This window comes from Notechis scutatus, chromosome 13 (genome assembly GCF_049901735.1).
Source record: "Notechis scutatus isolate UNSWTSFEM ecotype Mainland chromosome 13, rNotScu1.2, whole genome shotgun sequence".
Taxonomy (NCBI): domain Eukaryota; kingdom Metazoa; phylum Chordata; class Lepidosauria; order Squamata; family Elapidae; genus Notechis; species Notechis scutatus.
Genome location: NC_142021.1, coordinates 5,609,458 through 5,634,041, shown reverse-complemented (window position 1 = coordinate 5,634,041; position 24,584 = coordinate 5,609,458). Strand labels below are relative to the sequence as shown.

At 42.8% G+C, this 24,584-nt stretch overlaps 1 protein-coding gene across 1 annotated transcript; it reads left to right on the top strand.

Annotated features, from left to right (window-relative positions):
* Positions 1–258: 258 nt before the first annotated feature.
* Positions 259–24,527, top strand: TESC (tescalcin). Its single transcript, XM_026684363.2, has 8 exons — positions 259–506; positions 8,712–8,781; positions 14,357–14,437; positions 17,734–17,873; positions 19,275–19,336; positions 19,437–19,544; positions 23,654–23,701; positions 24,266–24,527. The coding sequence occupies exons 1-8, from the start codon at positions 449–451 to the stop codon at positions 24,341–24,343; spliced, it is 645 nt and encodes a 214-aa protein (XP_026540148.1). The 5' UTR covers positions 259–448; the 3' UTR covers positions 24,344–24,527.
* Positions 24,528–24,584: the final 57 nt, after the last annotated feature.

Below are 24,584 nucleotides of genomic sequence, written 5' to 3'. Positions count from 1 at the left end.
ATAACATCTTTTACTTCCCCTCTTATCACATTTGCAAGCGATGGAAATGTTTTCTGGTTGCTACGCGCTGCCTCTCACCCCCAGGGACAGCGGGGACCAGTGGGGGGAAAGGCGCATTCCCCCAGGATAGCAAGGCTGTTTAGACAAATCAGCGCAGCTCCTGCGCTTTGGTGTGTCTCAGCCACGGGGAGGCGGGCGTTGGGACCCTGGGGAAGCCTTCTTCTTTCCTTCCTCCTCCTCCTCCTCCTCCTCTCTTTCTGGATATTCTCCTTCGCCTTCATGCTTCCCCCCAGACTTAAAACTCCACCGCCGCAGCCAAGTGGGCGCTCCGCTCCAACACTCCGGGGCCCATGCGCCCCTTCCCCGTCTCCCACGCTCGCCCCGCCGCCTCTCCCGCCGCCCTCCCCCTGCCCTGATCCAGCCGGGACCCCCCAACCCTCACCCAGGCATGGGCTCTTCCCACTCGATCCCCGAGGAGACCCGCGAACTCGCCCACAAGACCGGCTGTGAGTACAAGGAAGGGATTTTCCCTTCGTGGGTTTTGGACTCTTGACGTCCCCCGAGGGGCCGGGGGTGGCATCTCCAGCCCCTTCCCCAGGAGGAAGAGGAGGAGAAGGAGGAGGAGGAGGACGAGGCTGATGCCCTCCTCATCCTGCACCGCCCACCCACCTCTTGCTGGGCGGGAACGGCACCCTCAAGGGCACCCGGGACTGGGTCGGGGGTCGCGGAACGGGCCAGGCGTCTGGAGCAACTTTGCGCTCGCTTTCTCGCCGCCGCGAAGGCTTCCGACAGCGCCCTGCCAGTTTGGGGAAGTTTGTTACCGGGGGTGGGGTGGGGTGGATGGGGGGAACCTTCGTGCTTGTTAAGCAATTCCTGCCCACGAGCCTTGGTGTCGCGGCGGCCTTTGCAAGCTGCTTCTGCTTTGCGCTTGGGAAACTCCCTCGCTGAGGGTGGGGTGGGGAATCCTCGGGAGTTTGGGAGAAGTGTGCCCTGAGAATGAGAGAGAGAAGGAGAGAACGGGAGAGAGAGAGAGAATGAGAGAAAGAGAGAGAATGAGAGAGGGAGAGGGAGAATGAGAGAGAGAGAATGGGAGAAAGAAAGAATGAGAGAGAGAGAGAATGGGAGAGAGAATGGGAGAGAGAGAAAGAATGAGAGAAAGAGAAAGAATGAGAGAGAGAGAGAGAGAGAATGAGAGAGAGAGAATGGGAGAGAGAGAAAGAATGAGAGAGAGAGGAAATGAGAGAGAATGGGAGAGCGCATGGAGGAGAGAGGGGGAGAGAAAGAGAGAAAAAGAATGAGAGAGAGAGATGGGAAGGTTTTCAGGGAAACCCTGGAGTTTGCAGAAGATTGTACAGCCAGAATAAAAATAAAAGTCCTTGGGAAAAACAGGACAAGCCAAGAAGGAAGGGAAAGATTAAAATGGCGGTGCAACAGCCCACCCTTGGCATGGGGGAGCCGAGGAGAGGGGAGACTGAGAAACTTTAAGGAGAAGGGTGCAATGGGCTGGGGGCTGGCAGGCACCATGCATGGGAATAGTCTACCTTGCACCATTCTGCAGCAGCACACAAATCAGTTTACGGAATGGAAACAAGGCTGGGAGATTAAGTCTGTCCTGCCTTCCTGGATTTAAGAAATAAAAAGCTGAAGAGGAGGAGGAGTTGTGCTGTAAGTAAGAGACACCAGAGATTCTCAACAGCCCAGGTTGAAAAGGCTCAGAAATGTATTTAATTTGGCTGCCTCCTTCATCACCAGTAAAATTGGGCGGCAATGTCTTGCAGACAGACTTTCGCCAAGGAGGAAAAGATTGATGTCCAGTCTAATGTATCGAACGCTTCCCTTTTAAAAAGGCAGCTCTCGTTTCTATTAAATTTTCCACCCTTAGCGCCCTAGGTAAAACTGGCAAGTGGAATGCTTTAGTTTCTGTATTTTTATTTCATTGTTTATTTGTTTGTTTATTTGTCAGATTTATGTAGCCACTCCTCTCACAATCCAGTGACTTTGCCCTGCGCACAACAAGGCTAAAAAAAGAATGAGTGAAGTTTTTCTCCAGAGTTGGCTCTTAATCTCGAAGCGCTTTTGAAACCCTTCTTCTGGGTTTTTATTTGGGGAGAAATTTTGGAGCGGGTTTATTATGCCAGGAAGCAGTCAAGAGGGGGTTGTTGTTGTTGTTTTGCTAAAATAGGTTGGGGTTTTTTTTGAGTCACCTCTTTGGTTCAATAGACAGGCTGGCTGCCCAGCGGTGTTTCCAAGCTGTAAAAATCTCCTGGAAAAAAGTTTTTTTTTGTGAATTAAGTAACACTGAAAGCCAGGGAATCTATCAAGCGATAAGACAAAACAAAAGGATATTCGCGCCAGCTCTTTGCCCTGATGTGGTGGGTCGTTTGTGTTTGAATCTTGCAAGCTGTCCATAGTCCCTTGTGGATAGGTCAAGAAATAAGAATTATGTCGCTAAGATGTACCCGAACAAGCAGAACTCACCTGTGCAACTTCTCCCAAGAACAAGACAAAAAGTAACAAAATGGATGCTTATCAAAGAGAGATCCAACCTAGAATTAAGGAGAAATTTCCTGACAGTTAGAACAATTAAATCAGCGGAACAACTTGCCTCCAGAAGTTGTGGGTGCTCCATCACTGGAGGTTTTCAAGAAGAAACTGCACAATCCAGAAATGGTATATAGAGTCTCTGACTTGAGCAGTTGGACTAGAAAACTCCAAGGGTCCCTTCCAACCCTGTTCTTCTGTGAAGGAGGAAAATACGACCAATTCTTTTTCCTTCACTTTAGTTTTTCCTTTTAAAAAAAGGCAGAAAACCTCTTATTGAGATGTAACTGGTTTGAGCTGGTAGTTTCTGTTTTCCCCACAACAACCCTGTGAGGTGGGCTGAGAGGGAAGGACTGAGCCAAAGTCACCCACCTGGTTTTCATGACTAAGACGGGACTAGAACTCACCGTCTCCTGGTGATTGGCCCAGAGTCAGCCAGCTGGCTTTCATGGCTACGGTAGGACTTGAACTCATGACCTCCCACTTTGTAGCCCAGCACTTCAACCACTTGTTCCAGCAGACAGACAAAGCCACTCTTCCCACATCTAGCAAGGCAAGCCATCTTCTAAAGATGGTTATTGCATTCCAGGCTCTCTTCCTGCTTCTGTTTTCCTGGGCAGAGATGAGATTTTGGATTAGATTACAACAAAACAACAAAACAAGAGAGGATAGTTTCTGGGGAATAAAGCAACTGTACACAACACTCCAGGCTGCCATAACATCTTCCATCCAAATGTCCAATCCACCCTCTTTTTCCAAACAGACTGAAATTGTTTTCCTTGGGGCCCTTTGGCTGAGCTCACGGTGGCTGATGGGCGCTGGAGTCCAGCAGTAGCTGGAGAGTCACGGCCTCCCCTAAACTGGAACAGAAGAGGTGTATAAAGATGGAATAATTTATGCCCCTGTTACAAAACTGTTTGGCATCTAAGAGGAGCCAAAAACTTTTATTGCCTGCAATTGGGCAAGGCTGCTAAAAGGTTGCATTGTTGAAACGCGGGCTAATTAAAAGAGGGAATAAAATGGAATGGGCGAAAGTAACTGGGAAAAACATCCATTATGAAATGAGAAGAGAGAAAATGATGCCGGTCATTTGGGTTTAGTTTGTCTAACTGTAACCAATGGGTAGAAAGACAGGATATAAATCTAGTAAATAAACCCCATTTTGTGTTTATGGAACACTTTCTGATTGCTGTACTCAAAGAGGTTTGCAATATGTTTACACCATCTAGAATTACTATGCATCTCTCTCAGCCCCCCCTGTGTGTGTGTATGTTATGGAAGACAACATTAAAAAGAACCATAACTATAGCAGAAAGACAACTGTGAAAAAATAAAATTCTTTTTGGGGGGGTGTTTTACAAACATCCGAAAAAGCAGGTTCCAAATCAACAGTGAAGACACACACACACACACACACACACACACACACACACACACACGTGTGTGTGTGTGTGTGTGTGTGTGGCATCAAAGCTGCATTTGCTTTGCTTTTATGGATATTGTGTGTGCTGCTCTTTTGAAGATTTTGTTTTTTGTTTGGAAAAAAATACTGTGCTAAGTTTCCAAATAAAAATAAAATACAAAAATTCAGAAATTAAAAAAATCAAGAACATTTAAAAGTAGAGGTGAATGAAAAATAGATAGATAGATAGATCAGACTTCCTAAGTACAAATACAAATAGTTAATCAGGTAATGTCTTACTCTAAATTAAACATTACACAAAACATGAAATGTGGGCTTAGTTTTATGGTTATTCACATGCTTTTATGTTGCTCAGGGATATCGGCGAGATATGCTCTAGAATAAAAATAATCAAATTAAACGTTACATGACTTGGCTATTCTTGAGCATATCTTACCAATACCTCTGAGCAACATAAAAAGCATATGAATAACCATAAAATGAAGGCTTTTTTTCCCAAAAAGCATTTTTTTTTACAATTATCTCTAGTGTCAGCAGTTAAAACTGAAGTGCAAATAAGTCCCCAGTGCAAATACAGTATAAATAAAAGCTGCTTGAAATAAAATTGGTCTTCAGTGAATAAGGGCCATTTGTACCTGTCAAAGAGAAAATTTTAAGGAAAAATATCCCTCTCTCACTTCTCCAGTAAACAAACTGGATGTTCAGGCAAGTTTATGCAGATAATTTACCCTGCAATTACTCTAGAGCTGAGCTGTCATTCGATGGATAACAGGAACTTCATAAAGATTCTTGGCAACAAAAAAGACATGTCAATATTTATGATGAACAGGCATCATTCAAAAAGCCTGCGGTTTTAGATAATTTGTATTTTCAAACAGTTATCATCAGCCAGTGCCAATTTTAGTGCAACGTATCTTTATTCCAGACCAGAGGAAAATGCAGTAATAATAATAATGATTTAAGGGTTTAGGAAATGCAAATACCTTTGGTCTGGAATTACAAATAATTTGCTGCTCATTTATTAATCCTGCCTTTTTCTCACGACACCTATTTATTTATGCTATTGATTTTACAAACAGCCTGGCCTGGATAAAACAGAATGATAACCATATGTTATTTTTAAAATATCATTTGAAACATGAGCCTTTCATAGAAGCAGATTATAAATTGATAACATTGTTGTAAATAAAGAATATAAACCTACCCTAAAACCGCAAAAGACAGAAAGGCCGTTTGATGAATATTCTCTAAATATTCAGATTTAAAGTTCCCCGGAGCTACTAAACTGTTAGAATTGACTTTGTACCAACCATTCTCTTGAGCCATGACCTGCCTTTATAGGTTAGCGATGAGAATATGGGATGATTTAAAAAGAAAAACATAACTCTTAATAGGACAAGTTATAGTGAAAGACTGAAAAAGTATCACTAGGATGAATATTCACCTATTAATAGTAGAGAGGGCAATGCAGCAGACTTAAAACAAGAATGAAAGATTCACAAACCCAGGCTACAGCTTTGGATAGAGAAATATTCATTTCATAAGTGAATGTTATGACCCTATTTTGCAGGAAAGGTACCCTGTTTGTAATTGCAGCTGGTGGCTTATTCTCACATTCCAAGTTGGCTGCTAATGGAAGAATATTCTTTCAAATGTGGGATCCCTCCCTGCATCCTAATTGCAACCTCCCCCCACCCCGGCCATCCTCAAGAGAGGAGGAAGGAAGCTTATTTCCCTCTCTTGATTGCCAGAAGAAACTTCAGCTCTCTGTTTACAAACACAAAACCTTCGTATTTCCCTGCAAATTTTTGCTTCTGTTCAGATGTAGGAAAGGGAGTCGGTAGGGATATGATTCTAGCATAGTGCTTCCTAAAGTCGATCCTTCGTTAGCCAAAAATACTTGTAGAACGTAGGATAATAATATCAAAAGGGATCTCGGAGGTCTTCTAGTCCCACCCGCTGCTCAAGCAGGAGAATCCATATACCATTCTGGACAGTTTCTTCCTTCTTCTTCTTCTTCTTCTTCTTCTTCTTCTTCTTCTTCTTCTTCTTCTTCTTCTTCTTCTTCTTCTTCTTCTTCTTCTTCTTCTTCTTCTTCTTCTTCTTCTTCTTCTTCTTCTTTCTTCTTCCTCCTCCTCCTCCTCCTCCTCCTCCTCCTCCTCCTCCTCCTCCTCCTCCTCCTCCTCCTCCTCCTCCTCCTCCTCCTCCTCCTCCTCCTCCTTCTCCTTCTCCTTCTCCTTCTCCTTCTCCTTCTCTTCATTTCTTATTTTAATTATAAGAATAAACAGGGTGCAGCTGTTCTGGCATTATAATTGTTATACATATATAAATTTTACTTCACCATTTACAATCCTCTTGTTCGATACATCGTTTACTAATTATTCTAATCATCATAGCTACTTATGTTCCAACCTTGCCTTCTTCTATGCAACCACTGATAGAATTTATTCCACGTTTCATAGTACTCAGATTCCCTCTTATTTTTTAATTCTAGGGCTAACCTGTTGGATTTTGCACAGGCCATAATTTTCCTTATTATCTCTGTTTTGCTTTGCTTCTTCCAGTATTGTGCATATAGCCATTCTAGCCACTGTTTCTTCTTAAAAGCCTCCAGTGATGTTTTCCACTGGATATAAACAAGAGAACAAATCCCACTGGGGTCTCCAGGTTCATATAATTTCAATAAAGACAAATATTCATACTCAAGGTTTGAAATGAGGGGTCCTTGATGCCCTTTGGGCTTGGTTGGTTGTGCACTGATGATGTTGCCTAGTTGGGTAATGAAACGTCTGCAAGAAAACAACCAAGCTCAGAGAGCACCAAGGACCCTACAATCGTTGTTCCTCCTCCTCTTCCTCCTTTCCTTTTCCTCCTCCCCCTCCTCCTTTCCCCCTCCTCCTCTTTCCTGCAGACCCCACTCCCTTCTGGGACTGATGATGTTACCTAGTTGGGTCCTGAAACGTCTGCAAGAAAACAAGCAAGCTCAGAGAACTCTAAATACCCCCGCAGTCTTCCTCCTCCTCTCTTTCTCTGCAACTCCCTTCTAGCACTGATGGTGTTACCTAGTTGGTGAATGAAACGTCTGCTCCGCAAAGCCCCAAGGACCCCTCATGTCTACCCTGAGCTGCAAATATCCTCTTCTATTGGTAACAGAAGAGTTATATTTTTTTGCAAGGAGAGGAATTGCAATCAGGTTTTTGGCACAGCACAGCTTTTCCGGGAGAAAGGTCTTTCTCTCCAAATTGATGCCCTCTGACAACAGGAAGGCATTCCTGGAGTTTTGTCGTGCACAACATTTCTTCCACCCAGGTGGTGTTTTTTCCTCCCCAACTTCCCCAGGAATTTCCTGGTGACCTTTCTTCCAATTATAACTAGTCCTTCGTTGCTTCGCTGTCCCCAGCCATTTTCAAAAACGTCTCTCCGTGGGGTGCCTCCCCCGTCACAGCTGGGATTGTGAAAGGGAATAAAGTCACGTCTGAATGGTAGATTAGGTGACTTTGATGTAGATTGGCGGGACCTTCCCTCCTTCAGTCATTAGCTACCCTGTTTCCCTGAAAATACAACCTACCCCGAAAGTAAGTCCTAGCTTGATTTTTTACACATGTGCCCAATATAAGCCCTACCCCCAAAATAAGCCCCAATTTAGACCCCAACCACTCCAGAGTGCATGGGTAAAAATTAAGCTAGGGTGGAGATGGGGGGGGTTGGAGCTACCCTAACTACTTACCTTTGGACAGTTGTAGCCAGGCCTCGCACACCCCGACACCTGCCTTGCCGGCCCATTTCTTCTGCAGCCAGCAAGGCTGGACAAGGCTTTCCTGAAGGCCTCTGGAGCTGGTAACAAAGTTCTGCATCGATCCTGAAGGCTGCAGAGGCCTTTATAAAAGCCTTGTTGGCCACAGAAGAAGTTCCTGAAGGCCTCTGACCGCGAAAAGGAGGCCGGGGACGATGCACACAAGTGAGGTTAGTCAGTGGATGACTTCCCCCGAAAATAAGACCTGGTGCCTTTTTTGGTAGCCAAAAAAAAATAAGACAGGGTCTTATTTTTGGGGAAACATGGGTATAAAGAAATATCTTCGCCTGACTGCCTTTTTATATCACAGTGCCTCTGGGTTTTCTCTTATTATCTAACATTTTCTAATCATCAAAACCACAAGTCATAAGTGCCAAAAAAAAAAAAGGCTATCCGGAGTTTCTAGCCAGCTATAAATGTAGATATTGTCTATTCAAGGAAATCAGTTTAGCCATCTATACAAGTACCGTCAACTTTACTAAACGTTCTTCCATTGTAGGAAAACTCAAACTTTCCCCACTTTTGAGCATGCATCACAACCTTCCCTGGGTGGGGGAGAAAGGGTTTGAAAACCATTTCATCGATATTTTTTTTTTCCTCTTCCATCTGAATTTTATGTATTTGCCTCGAGTGCTCAGCGAACCGAGGAGAGATTGTATATAGGAATGTGCATTTCAGTCTTAAAGTGTATACAGTACTGCAATAATATGGAAATTGTGACAAGAACATTTAAAAGGCCAGTATTTATAAAAGCAAATTCTTGGAAAAGCCAGAAATAGAGAAATCGTTTTAAAGAAATCCAAGAACATGAACTAGGTATTAACAAACAAATTTCACCGGCTGAACATTCTCTCTTCAGCTGCAGTTTGTGGAGGAGAATTCTGAAAAGTTCCTGATGTGTTTTTGCCAAACTGCTTTAAAAAACCCACAATCTTGTTTGTCTTCTCTCGGTAGTCACTACGGATCAAATTGAGAATCTGCACAGGCGATTTAAGCAGCTGAGCGGAGACCAGCCAACCATCCGGTAAATCCCTCTGCCTACTTTTAAACCATGGTTAGCATCCTCCTCCTCTAACCCTACACAGGATACAGAATAACAGACTTGGAAGGGACCTCGAAGATCTTCTAGTCAAACCCCCTGCCAAGCAGGACACCCTACTATACCAGTGATAAGTAGTTCCACTGGTTAATTGTCGTCACTGTTAAGTTTCTCCTTAATTCCGCATGAAATGTGAGTCAGTTGCCCAAGCGTCCGAATTTGGATCATGTCACCATAGGGATGTGGCAACGGCAGAGGTGGCATTCAGCCGATTCAGACCGGTTCTGGAGAACCGGTTGCAGAAATTTTGAGTCGTTCGGAGAACCGGCCAATGCCACCTCTGACTGGCCCCGCCCCCATCTATTCCCCGCCTCCCACTGAGTCCCAGCTGATTGGCTGGGTTTTCTTTGTTGTCCTGCGCAGGAGAACGGAGCTGGAAAGCAGGTTAGTGGGGTAGGGAGGGAATGGGGGTTTTGCAGTATCCTTCCCCTGCCATGCCCACCCTGCCACACCCACAGAACCAGTAGCAAAAAAAATTTGAATCCCACCACTGGGAAATGGTCGTAAATGTGAAAAATGATCCTGTCCCTTTGTTTTAGGGTGATAATGACTTCGAACAGCAAATGGTTGTAAATTGAGGAGTATCATTATTTACAACTCTCTTATAGAAGCTCTACCCCAGGAATCTCCAAACTTGGCTGCTTTTAAGACTGGTGGACTTCAACTCCCAGAATTGCCCAGCCAGCATGACTAGCTGAAGAGTGCTGGGAGTTGAAGTCCACAAGTCTTTAAAAGTGGCCAAATTTGGAGCCCCCCTGCTCTACTCAAACTAGAACAATTAACCAGTGGAACTCTTTGCCTCCATAAGTTGCGGGTACTCCATCACCGGAGGCTTTCGAGAAGAGATTGGACAGCTGTTTGTCCAGAATAGTATAAGGGGTTGGACTAGAAGACCTTCAAGATCCCTTCTATCTCTTGTTATTCCATGTTCTATGTTCCAGGGCATTATTCTGAGGGATCTGGGGTGAGCTGCAGATGTGGAAAAAAATGTATTGTTTCAGGGTAGCTGAGCTGTAAAAATCCAAGGGTGAGATAATCGTTAAATGGTAAATGCCTGATCTAATCAGTTGCAATATCTAGTGAAGTGAACAGAATATTGAATTAAGAAGCATGTGGAGCTTCCGCTGATTCAGGCTTTGAATGGCGTCTTTTTCTCATCTCGGTCACTTTACTGTCTCTGAGACCAAGAACGCCAAGAACATCCAGCTTCCTTGGGAGAAATTCACCAACGATGTTAGAAAAAGGAGTTTTTCCCAGTAGAAGGATGCCGAGTCCATTGTACTAAATGGATGAGAATAAATTACAGAATGTCAATATACAGAGTTTCAGTTCCCTTTACAAAATAGCAATCAAAAAGAGAAAAAATGTTATAAAATATGTTGAAAGAGTACACAGACAGAGAGAAAGAGAGAGAGAGAAAGAGACAGAGAGAGAGAAAGAGAAAGAGAGAGAGAGAGAGAGAGAGAGAGAGAGAATGAAAGAGAAAGAGAGAGAAAGAGAGAGAGAGAGAGAGAATGAAAGAGAAAAAGAGAGAAAGAGAGAGACAGGAAAAAAGAGAGACGGAGGACTCATTGAATGAGAAGGGAGATATAGATAGAGACTGTAGTTGGATGGATGAATAGCGATGATAGATAGATGTAGATGGATAAATTAGATAACGATAGATATAGGTGATAGATGGATAGATGGAGATGATAGATAGATAGAGGGATAGTCCTTGACTTACGCCTTGGGTGCTTGGCTATTTATGACAATTGCAGCATCCCATTTGTGTGACTTTCCTAGCCAGCTTCCCCACAAGCAAAATCAATGGGGTAGCCAGATTTGCTTAACAACACTGTGCTTCACTTAATGACCAAGGTGGTTTCTAACTGCAGCAAAAGAAGGCTGTAAAATCTCCCTCCTTCCCTCTCCCTCCCTCTCTCTCTCTTTCTTCCTCTCCTGGAAGACATATCTGCACAATTTAAACTTAATATCCATGCATACCCCCTGTGTGTGTGGGTGTACGTGGGTGTGTCTATGTTTGTATACTTGCATAATACATTTCAAATGTGCAACTGTATCTTGCAAGCATTCTCTTTTGCACTTGGGTTCAAAAGAGAACAATGGCAGGAATTGGACAGGTCGAGAATAATGAACAGAAGGATTAGGAGTGATGTGATAGCAGTCTTCCAATATTTGAGGGGCTGCCCCAAAGAAGAGGAGGGAGGTCAACCTATTTTCCAAAACACCAGGAGAAGAAGCAACGGATGGAAACTAATCCAGGATAGAAGCAACCCTGGAACTAAGGAGAGCTTTCCCGACCGAACAATGAATGGCTTGCCTCGTGAAGCTGTGGATGCTGGAGGTTTTCAAGAAGACACCGGGCAGCCGTTTGTTTGAAATGGTCTAGGGTTTCTGCCTGAGCAAGAGGGCTGGACTAGAAGACCTCCAAGGTCCCTTCCAACTCTGTTATTCTGCCTCCAGCTGCTCCCAGAAAATGGAGCAGTCAGGGAAAACACGGCTCCCTCCCAGCTTTGACAGTTCTGCCTTCTCTCTCCTGGTGGTTCCTTCCTTCCTCTGCCTGCTTCATTAGGGCAGCTTCTGCTGTGCGGAAACCCCAGGGCTGACCTTTCTACAGGACGTGCAAAATGCAGGCTGGCACCACGTGCCCTGGGGGCTGGTGGTGGTGGTGTGAGGAACAGGGGGACTTCTGGCAGGGAAATATTTATTTTATTTATTTATGACTCTTGAGGAAGGTATCTTTCTTTTATGTACACTGAGAGCATTTGCACCAAGACAATTTCCTTGTGTGCCCAATCACACTTGGCCAATAAAGAATTCTACTCTACTCTACTCTACTCTACTCTACTCTACTCTACTCTACTCTACTATTATTGTACCCTATGTATTATAAATTGTTGTACCTTAAAATTCTTGACAAATGTAGCTTTTCCTTTATATACACTGAGAGCATTTGCACCAAGACAATTCCTTGTGTGCCCAATCACACTTGGCCAATAAAGAATTCTACTCTACTCTACTCTACTCTACTCTACTCTACTCTACTCTACTCTACTATTATTGTACCCTATGTATTATAAATTGTTGTACCTTAAAATTCTTGACAAATGTAGCTTTTCCTTTATATACACTGAGAGCATTTGCACCAAGACAATTTCCTTGTGTGCCCAATCACACTTGGCCAATAAAGAATTCTACTCTACTCTACTCTACTCTACTCTACTCTACTCTACTCTACTCTACTCTTATTGTACCCTATGTATTATAAATTGTTGTACCTTAAAATTCTTGACAAATGTATCTTTTCTTTTATGTACATTGAGAGCATATGCACCAAGATAAATTCCTTGTGTGTCCAATCACACTTGGCCAATCAAGAATTCTATTTAATTTGTCAAGCATGTATGAGAAAACAAGTATGAACATAACATATAAACATATAAGTGTGAACAGGTATAAGTATATACATAATAAATGAGTATGAATAAATGGGAACAGTAGGATAGGGACGGTAGGCACGCTGGTGCATTTATGCACGCCCCCTTACAGACCTCTTAGGAATGGGGTAAGGTTACAGTAGATAGTCTAAGGTTAACGTTTTGTGGGGGGTTGAGGATGTAACAACAGAGTCAGATAGGGAGTTCCAGGCATTGACCACTCTGTTGCTCAAGTCGTATTTTCTACAATTGAGTTTGGAGCGGTTTACATTGAGTTTGTACCTATTATTTGCCCGTGTGTTACTGCGGTTGAAGCTGAAGAAGTAATTGATAGGTAGGACGTTGTAGCAGACAATTTTGTGTACTAAGCTTAGATCAGACCGTAGGTGGCGTAGTTCTAGGTTGTCCAGGTCCAAAATTTGAAGCTTGGTAGCTACAGATTAAACTTGCCGGGATGGGAGGGGAGAGAGAGACAGCAAAATGTCATTTTTTCCCAGAATTTTCAGGCCTCAAGGAAGAACCATAAACTCTTTTTCTTTTTTCTTTTTTTGCCAAGGAGGAATAAACTAAAACTGGGAAAAAACAAAAACAAAGAAAGAATCCCATTTTGTGGATATTGGCAAAGTGTTCTGTTAGCAGTGAAGCTAAGCGTAAGATTTCACCCCTGGCAACACAAACACACAAACACACTCCCAATCGTCTGACACTTTGTCCCTCGGAGGTCAAAACAAACCAGAAATAATTTGGGGCGGGGTGCAGAACTGACCCCACCTCCCAATAACTTAAGAATAGGGTAGGGCTGAGAATTCATGGCCACCACAAGAAATCAATCTCTACTGCTTGCACTGGCACTAAAGTTAGAAACAAAATGGTTGCCTAGAATTAGGATATAGTGGCTGGTTGAGCCAAAACACTTAATCCATTAATTATTAATGTCTTTAATAAAAGACACATGTTCCCCTGACATGATGTGGGGCCAGCATGGCATTGGATGAACCTTAAAGTGGACCAGATAGCACAAGCAGCTGGAATTATGGGTGGGTTTACTAGGCTGAATTGTAAAATGCCTGATATGATTTAATCCTAGTTTAACTGAATTGTAGGATTGTAGTTTCTCAGTTTCAGGTACTTTAACACGTATGGACTTCAACTCCCAGAATTCATGGCTGGCTAGGGGATTCTGGGAGTTGATGGCTTCAGCCATAATAAGGCTGCTGGGAATTGTAGTTTAGCAACATCTGGACAGGTTTTCTGCCTCTGCAGAAAACATTTTGTTCTTTGTATTTATTATCTATTGACCTTCCATCCTATAATCAATCAATTAATCAATCCTATCCATCCATCCATATCTATCTCTATCTCTCCCTGTCTCCATCCATCCATATATATATATATATCTCCCTGTCTCCATCTATATCTATCTGTCTGTCTGTCTGTCTGTCTGTCTGTCTATCTATCTGTCTGTCTATCTATCTATCTATCTATCTATCTATCTATCTATCTATCTATCTATCTATCTATCTATCTATCATATCTATCTATCTATCATCTATCTACCTACCCACCCACCCAAACCCTCCATATCTCTCTCTTTCTCTTCCTGTTTCCATCCATCCATCCATCCATATCTTTTTCTTTCTTTCTTCCATATCTTTCCTTCTTTCTTTCTTTTCTCTCTCTTTCTTTCCTTCTTTCCTTCTTTCCTTCTTTCTTTCTTTCTTTCTACTTACCTACCTACCTACCTACCTATTTTTTAAAGTGCTGAATCCTGGGTACTTAAAAGCAGGAAGTTTATTTTTTTTATTAAATTAATACGTCACCCAACTTGTGGTTTGAGGCGGTATTGGGAGGAAGCTAGAATCTTCATTTCACTCTCTCTTTTTTTTGGCAATAATTTTTATTAAATATTTTTCAACAGTTTATAACACATGTACATTCTTCACAACGCTACAGCATCGCAAATACTCATATATACATAATAATTACATTGTTAGTCTTTACTTTTATTTTTCCAGCCCTTTTTTTTTTCTTAACCAACTTTCTTCCTCTCTGTTTTCCAGCAAGGAGAACTTTGATCGTGTTCCTGACTTGGAATTCAACCCAATTCGGTCAAAAATTGTCCAAGCCTTTTTTGACAAGAGGTAAGCAGGAGGGGGAACTCACTCTTCACCCATTTATAGGGGTTTTATTTATTTTTTACAAATCAGAAAAATGGACCTCTAAACATAGCCAGGATAGCCAGACTAGTCAAGATTCATAGAATCAAAGGGCTGGAAAGGATCTTAGAGATCTTCTAGTCTACCCCACTGCTCAAGGAGGTGACCCTAAACCATCCCAGTCAAATGGCTGTCCAGTTTCTTCTTGAAAACCTCCAGTGAAGGAGCAGCCACATCCAGTTCAGGTAGTCCTTGATTGGTTGACCGTGATGGGACCGGCAACGGGAGCACTAAGTCAGACCACAACTGTGTTTTTTGATCCTAGTTCTGCTTTGCTTCGCTTTACTGACCTGCAAAAGTCATAAATGGTGGCACAGTGGTTAGAATGCAGCACTCTGGGCTAATTCTGCCCACCTCCAGGAGTTCGATTCTGAGCAGCTCAAGGTTGACTCTCAGGCTTCCATCCTCCCAAGGTCGCTAAAATGAGGACCCAGATTGTTGGGGGTAAAAGGCTGACTCTGTAAACTGCTTAGAGAGGGCTGTGAAAGCAGTATAAAAGTTTAAGGATTATTGCTGTTGCTATTCCCCTTCCTTCCTTCCTTCCTTCCTTCCTTCCTTCCTTCCTTCCTTCCTTCCTTCCTTTCTCCCTTCCTCCTTCCCTTCCTTCCTTCCTCCTTTCCTTCCTTCCTTCCTTCCTTTCTCCCTCCCTCCTTCCCTCCCTATCTTCCTTCCTTCCTATCTTCCTTCCTATCTTCCTTCCTTCCTTCCTTCTTTCCTTCCTATCTTCCTTCCTTCCTTCCTATCTTCCTTCTTCCCTTCCTCCCTACCTTCCTTCCCTCCTATCTTCCTTCCTTCCTTCCTATCTTCCTTTCTCCCTCCCTTCCTATCTTCCTTCCTTCCTATCTTCCTTCTTCCCTTCCTCCCTACCTTCCTTCCTTCCTTCTTTCCTTCCTTTCTCCCTCCCTCCTTCCCTTCCTATCTTCCTTCCTTCCTATCTTCCTTCCTTCCTTCCTATCTTCCTTCTTCCCTTCCTCCCTCCCTCCCTTCCTTCCTATCTTCCTTCCTTCCTTCCTATCTTCCTTCCTTCCTTCCTTCTTCCCTTCCTCCCTACCTTCCTTCCTTCTTTCCTTCCTTCCTACCTTCCTTTCTCCCTCCTCCTTCCCTTCCTATCTTCCTTCCTTCCTTCCTATCTTCCTTCTTCCCTCCCTCCCTCCCTACTTTCCTTCTTTCCTATCTTCCTTCCTTCCTATCTTCCTTCCTATCTTCCTTCCTTCTTTCCTTCCTATCTTCCTTCTTCCCTTCCATCTTCCTTCCTTCCTTCCTTCCTATCTTCCTTCCTTCCCTCCTCCTTCCTTCCTTCCCAACTTCCTTCCTTCTTTCCTTCCTATCTTCCTTTCTTCCTTCTATCCATCCATAGTCCACCCATTCTTCCTCCCCTTTCTTTCATCCATCCATGGTGCACAGTGATTACAATGCAGCGTTGCAGGCTAACTCATTGCTCATTGCCAGGAGTTTGTTTGACCCTGACCGGCTCAAGGTTGGCTCAGCCTTCCATCCTTCCGAGATGGATAAAAGGAAGGGTCAAGAGGCTGACTCTGCAAACCGCTTAGACAGGGCGGGAAGCGCTGGGAAGCGGTCTATAAGTCTAAGGGCTTTTGATCATGGCTGTAACTGCAAGGGACCACCAAATGAGGCAGCCACTAAACAAGGACGACCTGTAACTCGCTGTGGCATTGCTCAGCGACTATTACATTTCCCGCCTGTTGCGTTCACATTTCTAAGCCACCTTCCTGTGATTAAGTTTGTCTAGCACCTTTAATCTGATTACTGGCTTAATCCAATGATTGAGCCATGGAGTGAGTCACAAGCTAGGTTAAGGGTGTGTGTTTGTGTGCCTTGCTTGATGTGCTAAAGAAAGTGGGGGGGAAACTAGCTGAGCTGAATGTATGGTCTGAATGCGATCGCTTGTTCTTTCGTTGATTTTATTCCCTGGAAATATGGGAAAGATACTAGACAAAAAAAAACTCCCCAAACAGAAAAGCAGAATAAGCGTAAAAGAAAGGGTAAGAGGTAAGCCAGTGGCACCTACCTCTCTAGTCCTCGACTTACGACCACCATTGAGCCTGAAATTTCTGCGGCTAAGCAAGACAATTGTTAATTGCCTCATGTTACGACCTTTTTTTTTTTGCCCCAGTTGTTAAAGCAAATCTGTTCTGACCCAAACCTGGTTCCAAGGAAACAAACACGAAACAGAGGTAACAGCAAAACCTTTTAATGATTCTTTACAAATTCTGTTCTTCCCGGTTAAAAGGCTGTTTCAAGCTAATTGTCTCTGATAAGAACGAGCCTTGCCAAGGTGGTGCAAGGCTGCCAAGAACACTAGATAAAGTTACTAAGAAATATTTCAAACACAAAGAGTCTCCAAACACCAACCAAGATATTCCAAACATCCACAAGGCTTGAGTGCAAAAACTTCTTTGCTTCCTGCAAAGAACTCCGGTTTCTCAGCTGGCTTTTATCCCTTAAGAGAGGGGCCATCACCTTGCAGCCTTTCTCCCGAGTCGCCCGTGCTGCTGCAGCTGCTCTTTCCTTCGAGCAGCCCTGCGCGCATGCGCACTGGGCACAGGCTCCTCAGGAACCTCTTCATCACTGCTGCCAGCCTCCACAAAATCCGTAGGCAGAACTCCACTCCCTGATGGTCCTGGCCCCATCCCTGCCTCACATGCCGGCCCCTCGAATGAGTCCTCGCTCTCCAAGACTTCAGCCGTCCACACCTGCTGCTGGCGAACCATAACAGAATCAATGCAGTTAGGATGTTAGTCACATGGTTGTTAAATGAATCCCCCCCCCGCTGGCTTTGCTCGTCTGAAGGTCACAAAAGGGGCTCCCTGGGATGCTTCAACCGTCATAAACGCGAGTCAATTGTCAAGCACCCAAATTCCCAGGCTTGGCAACTGTTCCGTATTTATGACGGCTGCGGTGTCCCAGAATTGTGGGATGGCAACCTTCAGATTCAACGGGGGGAAATGTATTCACTCACAACGGCCGTGTTACTCCCTTAACAATGGCAGCGATTCACTTAACAACCGATGTAAAATGGGGTGCAAACTCGCTTAACAAGGGTCTCAGCAGCGTAAATTTTGGCCTCCAGGGTGGTCGTAAGTTGAGGATTCCCCTTAGAATAAGCCCTCTGCAGTTCAAGTTTTACGAGCTCGCTTGGGGTCGGGAGAAAGCGATGCGCAGCCAGCAAAGCCGGCCCTGAATCTCTTCTCCGCTTGCAGGAATCTGCGGGCAGCCTCGGAAGGTTTTGTGGACGAAATCAACTTCGAGGATTTTCTGACCATCATGTCCAACTTCCGCCCCATCGAGCTGAACATGGATGAGGAGCAACAGGAGCGCTTCAGGAAGCAGAAGTTGAAATGTAAATAGAGGAGCCTCTTTTTGAACCCGGCATAAGTGTGTCTGCAATCGGGGTTAATGTGAACCCAGCCCAGACGTGGCTTTAGCGCATCCTTTTGAACCTAGCTTGTTTATGCCGTCGTCTTCTAATTAATATATATATATTTTTCAGTCCCTTAGTAAGAGGCTGTCTTTTCTTAGGGTTCCCAAGTGATTTGAGTGATTTTTGGTAATGCCAAAAATCAATCAATGATTTTTAAAGCGGCAATCAATCCATCAAACGTTGAAAAACAGATAAAACAAAATAGTAGGTCTCCCACAACAATCCCATCTTTGGTAATTGATGTCCAAGCTGACATGCGTTCATTTTCAAGCATCCGCCACAGCAGTTGCTCTTGGTAGTCCTTCGATCCTGCCAAAAATTGGTCCAATCCAGTCAGCTAAAAGGGACATTTCCGTCATTTCCCCCCTCCAAAAAAAGTTAGCACTGACACACACAACCCACTGCATTTGGGAGAAAGCTGTGTTAGTCCCCAGTATCCAAAAAAACAACTGGAGGGTTTAATTAGCAGACTAACGGGTTTTTATTAAAAGGCATTAGCTTTTCTGAACTGCAGATTTAAATGCACGTTTCTCCCCCCCCCCCCATAAAATGTGTTAATCTGAAAAGGCGCTAACAGATGTTTGCTACTGAATCTGGAATCTCAGTTGCGGCCAACGCCAGCTGATCATGAATATTTCTGCCTAAAATCTCGCCCTCCCTTACCTACCCCCCCACCTTCAGAGTTGTAGAGATTGTAGAATTGTGTTATCAATCTTGCAATGGAGAAAACGTGTTATGGAGAAGACATGTTGGCAATCGTGTGCATCCTGGTCGTAACCTTGCGGGACGATAACATTCTACCAGAATGTTTCTGAAGATCCTCAGTCATCCAAGTCGTAGTTGTCCCAAAGGTGCTTTTTTTTTTTCAAGAAGCAACTGGACTTTCTGGTTTTTCTTTGAAGACTTTTCACTTCTCATCCGAGAAGCTTCTTCACCTCTGACTGGATGGTGGGGGAATGGAAGGATTTATACTCCTTGCAGACAGCTGGTCATTTGCATCCTTTTAGAGGGTCGTTGAGGCCACTTGGAGGTTTATCTATGTCCTCAGTTGTCCCAAATGTGCTTTTTTCAAGAGGCAACTGGACTTTCTCATTTTTCTTTGAAGACGTTTCGCTTCTCATCCAAGAAGCTTCTCCAGCTTCGATTCTACCACCAAGATGTATTTGGTAGAACTTGGATTCTACCAAGATGGACCAAAACTTGCATTATGGGTCTCAACCCAGGTTGGGTTTTAACTGTTGCACCTCAACGGATTCAGCAGTTAATGATGGATGTTTATCTTGCGATCCAGGCTTATTTTTTTCTCTTTGTCTCTTCCAGTCCTCTTCCACATGTATGATGGAGACAGTGATGGCAAGATCACCTTACAGGAATACAGGAATGTAAAGTATCAGTTTGGCCTTCCACTCAGCCTTTTGCTCTTTCGGTGACCTGTTGCTCCTCCTCCTCCTCCAACCGGTTTTACTTGTTTCTCCTGGCCAGGTGGTACAACAGATGCTCTCAGGAAACCCCCACCTGGATAAGGAATCCGCGAGATCCATAGCAGACGGAGCCATGATGGAGGCCGCTAGCATCTGCGTGGGACAAATGGTAGGTTGGGGAATGTTCCTCCAGAAAAGAAGGGGCTGCAGCTTGGCCATCAAACATGGAGAGTTCTTTCCCCAAAAAGATGCTCTGCCTTTGGTCAAGTCATTCATTCATCCAAAAATATTGATTTATATTCTCCCATTTATTTATCCAACTTGACCCCGGGGCAGCCAACACAGAATTAACATAATAGCCAAGATAAAGCAAAGCAGAAGTTCAAATCCAAGATAGGTCACCCAAAATAAGAACGTCTATCTATCCTGCCCAAATGCCTTGGGGAAAAATTAGACATTTTTTTTTTTGACTTTGGAGAGATTAACAGGGCTGGGACCAATGGAATGTTGGTTCTGGTTAGGGCACTGCTTTTTTTAAATACTAATTTGGCTGTTGTTTGAAGTCGCCTTCAAATTCCTCAGCCCTTGGATGTAGGTCAGGTCAAAAAAACCAACACCAGAAGAATGCTGGAAGTCTAGTTTACTGAGATAAGCTCTTACAGCATCGTGAAAGCCTAATATTTTCCCTTCCTTCCTTTTATGCCAAGGGTAGCAAAGTTAAATGTCATTCTCATGTGGTCTTGTTTTCTTGCGCTGACCTCATGTTTTGCTAATGATCTCTGACTATCTTCTCCAAGGTCAAACTTATGTTTGTCTGTGCCGTTTCTCTTTCAAATGGTTGGTATTTTAAATGGATTGTGTTGCCCTCCATGGATGGAGGTGTTCTAGGATGCCACACCTTCACAGAAAGGCCTTGCGCAGCTACACAAAGGATGTTGTTTGCAAGCCATGGATTCCTTGCTCGTAAGGACCGGGTCCTTGGGTTGACTCTGAGGATGCGTTGAGGACTTTCTCAGATGTGTGTCCTTCCACTCTGGCTTTCAATGCCACCATCAGAAGGGTTGGGTAGCTGTGCCCAGGCCTGTCACAGCACAGGCCAATTTTACAAGCAACTCCATGGAGCATGTCACATTCCCCAAGTAATATTGGCAAACTGAGGGATGAGAAATGATGAAGAGCTTGGTCTGGTCTGGTCTGGTCTGGATGGAGGGAACTTTGGTGCCTTCTAGGGTGATTCATCTTGATCCGCATATCAACTTTTATTGTTTGCTCATCTTTATCAAGGGCATGCTAGAAGAAAACTAGTCATCATGCTGAAAATAGATTTCCAGATGTTGTTGGACCACAGTCCCCAGCATCCCTTACTCTGGCCTGAGGCTGCTGGGAGTTGTAGTTTAGCAACATCCGGACAGGTTTTCTGCCTCTGCTACTATTTTGTTCTTTGTATTCATTCTCTATCTATCGACCTTCCTTCCTATAATAATCAATCAATCAATCTATCTATCTATCTATCTATTATCTATCTATCTATCTATCTATCATCTATCTATCTATCTATCTATCCATCCATCCATCATGCACATCTACCTACCTACCTATCCATCCATCCACATCTATGTATCCATCCATCCATCCATCCATCCATCCACATCTATGTATCTATCTATCCATCCATCCATCCACATCTATCTATCTATCTATCTATCTATCCATCCATCATCTATCTATCTATCTATCTATCTATCTATCTATCTATCTATCTATCTATCTATCTATCTATCTATCTATCTATCTATCTATCTATCTATCTATCTATCATCTATCTATAATTCAATCATCTATCCATCCATCCATCCACTTCTATCTATCTATCTATCATCTAGCTATCTTTCTTTCAATCATCTATCCATCCATCCATCCACATCTATCTATCTATCTATCTATCTATCTATCTATCTATCTATCTATCTATCTATCTATCTATCTATCTATCTATCTATCAATCATTAATACATCCATCCATCTATCTATCTATCTATCTATCTATCTATCTATCTATCTATCTATCTATCTATCTATCTATCATCTATCTATCTATCTATCATTCAATCATCTATCCATCCATCCATATCTATCTCTATCATCTCTCTCTGCATCCATCCATCCATTCATCATGCACATCCATCCATCATGCACATCTACCTACCTACCCATCTATCCATCGATCCATCCACATCTATCAATCGATCTATCTATCCTTTATCTACCTCTTCTGTCTTTCATCTGTCTGTATCTCTCTTTTGTCTATATCTCCACATTTTATCTCTCTTTATCTCATCTATATTTCATCTGTTTATCCATTTTCCTATTCATCTCTCTATGCCTCTTCTTTTTCCTCTTTCTCACTCTCCCCCCAAAATCTTTTTTTTTTTTTTTTTGCTTGTAACCCATGGAATGGAGTGGGGTATTACACGTATCATAAATTGAAAATATGCTTTTTGTAACGTAACTGCTGCTAAAAGTGAAATGAATGTGGTAGTCACCATACACCAACACTATTAAAAATACCAGTTGTGTGGTCTCTCACTGGCTGAATGATTTAAGAGACATAGTTGTTATCGTGTGTGTTCAGTTTTCCTTCTCCCTCCTTCCTTGTCTCTTTCCTTGTGTCGTGTCATCTTGATATAAATGTACAGGCCGAATGGTATGAAAAACTTTTTTGCAGGAATGTTAGCAGCTTCGTTAATATAAGATAACAATGTGATCCTTCATGCAACCCATGTAAAAATAGACAGGTGTTGATAGGATGAGCACAACTGCCCTTGTGACTTTTTTCCAAGCTCCCTGGAGGGTTGTGTAAAACACACACACACACACAATGCTCTTGTATCCCTTTTTTATTTAAATAAATACCAAAAAAAAAAAAAGCACCTAGTTCTAAGAGGAGAAGCTAAAAAGAGAAATGAAAACATGCAGGATATATATATATTTACAGAATGTCTCCATCAATAAACGGAAGTGATGATTCATTACAGACTTTCATAGCTAGTCTATATTAATCAATTGTGCAAACCACAGAAGCCTTGCGACCATATGTTTGTCTTTCCAGTGCTGAACAATACAGTAAGTCGCTCAGCTATAAATGTATTTCAGTTGTGCAGATTTCAATTCCCACTTGCGAGAAAAACATTTCCAAAGGATCTAAACATCTGAAAATATTAAATCTTAAAAAGTCAAGTCATTGTACGTGGATTCCTTCAGCCCTAAAAGGAACAATATATTTAAATAAAGCATTATTTTCATTGCAGTTCTAACAACATGAAGGCCTCAACCACAATATTATTTCTGGTTGAAACAGATGTAGAGTAGAGTGGAGTAGAATACAGTAGAGTAGAATAGAAATAGAAATAGAATAGAATAGAATAACAGAGTTGGAAGGGACCTTGGAGGTCTTCTAGTCCAACCCCCTGCTTAGGCAGGAAACCCTACACCACTTCAGACAAAATGGTTATCCAATCTCTTCTTAAAAACTTTAAAATGTAACCTTTAAAAAAAAAGAAATCTATTGGATGTTTGGCTTTTAAAAAAACCTTTTTTATTGGTTAAGTAAAAGCTGCAAACAAAATTGTTGCAATTTTTAATTTTGTTCACAAAGTCACTTCTTGAGATAGGAGCCACACAATTTGAATTAATAAATAATAAATAAATAAAAAGATAAAGCACAGAAAAAGATGCCTATACATTACTGGAAGGATTTAGAAGAAAAAGAAAAAAAAAAAAGATTTCAAAATTATTATAAGAAGGGCATTCTATTTCTATACCCCTCCCCTTTTCCTCCAAACGTTCAACTGATTGTTAAATATTTTTATACTTTGGACATTTCTGTTTGCATCATTTTAATTATTATAGAGTTTCTTTTTCATCATAAACCACATTTTAGCTTGCCTTACTGTGTGATGTGTTGCACATAATGAAACCGCCTGTGTGAATTTGGTTAGACTTCTGCTGTACATATACAGTATTTAGTCAGTATTTCCATTGCTGTATATTCTTTCATTTTTAGTGTTCAAATCCTATAGTTTTCCTACCCCAATGTGATTCTTATATCTTATATCCCTTAGGGTCAGACCTAATAAAGATATCCCTTGTTTGAATTCAGATTTCATCTTTAGAATTTCCTGAATGTTAAAGAGGGTGTATTTCCTTTTCGACGACTTCTGATTATTTCCTTTTTATTCTCCCTTCCTGAAATGAATCTTTTTTCCTTCCTAATCTTAGGAGCCGGACCAAGTCTACGAAGGGATCACATTTGATGATTTCCTGAAGGTGACTCAATCTTTTTTTTTTTTGCATTTTTATCGGCTTAGACGGAAAGAGGAGGCTGGCCTCCTGCCCTTCAGGGACGTATCTCTACTCAGCTCTGCCAAGCAAACCCCTTGCAATTTGTTTTCAAAAAATAGTCATTTCCAAATTCACAGAAATAATCTCCAGTAATGGGTTTTTTTTCCCCCCAACACAAAGTCTCCCAAATAATCAGTGTAGGGTAGAGGTGGTGGATTAGGGTTGGAAGTCCTCTGTTAGCTATCTTGCAAAAACTGCTATACGGGTAGAGTTTCTCTGCCTACAAACTTTACAAGGGGTGGGTAGGATTAAGTAAATTGACGAAAGGAAAGCGGAGAAGATCCCTCCTTAAAGGATATGGGCAAAAGGTTCACAACAGAAGACTTTGGGTGCCTCAAACAGGACCAAGCGGAGATAGGGAAGTCCATGCATAACCTTTGGATTGCAACGTTTGCTCCTTTTTTGAAGCACAATTTAAAATGATTGCAGGATCGGAGATTGTCTTCTCCTCTACTAACTCTGGGTTCTTCCCCCCTCTTTCAATGCCAGATATGGGAAGGCATCGACATAGAGACCAAGATGCACGTTCGCTTCCTCACGCTGGAACCCATGGCGCTCTGCTACTGACGGCGGCGAAGTAGCTGCAACCGGGTGGTTGGGAGGCTTTGGAGGTGGGTGGGAGGGCCACGTGTCTGATGGGGCAGCTGCCACGGATCCATGAAGTCCAGACCCATCTGGACCAGCCACATGGATTCCCACCTTGAAGACCAACCTTCTGGCCTCCAGTAAAAGGACCTCAGTTCTGATGCAATTGTAGTGCTGGCTGTATGTGTGCAGGCTGTGTTTTACTTCTAGCTTCCTGGACTGA

Bases quoted from the DNA above. Each gene is read 5' to 3' on its own strand.
- TESC (XM_026684363.2), top strand. From the start codon at position 449: ATGGGCTCTTCCCACTCGATCCCCGAGGAGACCCGCGAACTCGCCCAC. The intron at 507-8,711 runs GTGAGTACAAGG...TTCTCTCGGTAG, and splicing joins ACTCGCCCACAAGACCGGCT to TCACTACGGATCAAATTGAG. The intron at 17,874-19,274 runs GTAAATAGAGGA...TGTCTCTTCCAG, and splicing joins CAGGAAGCAGAAGTTGAAAT to TCCTCTTCCACATGTATGAT.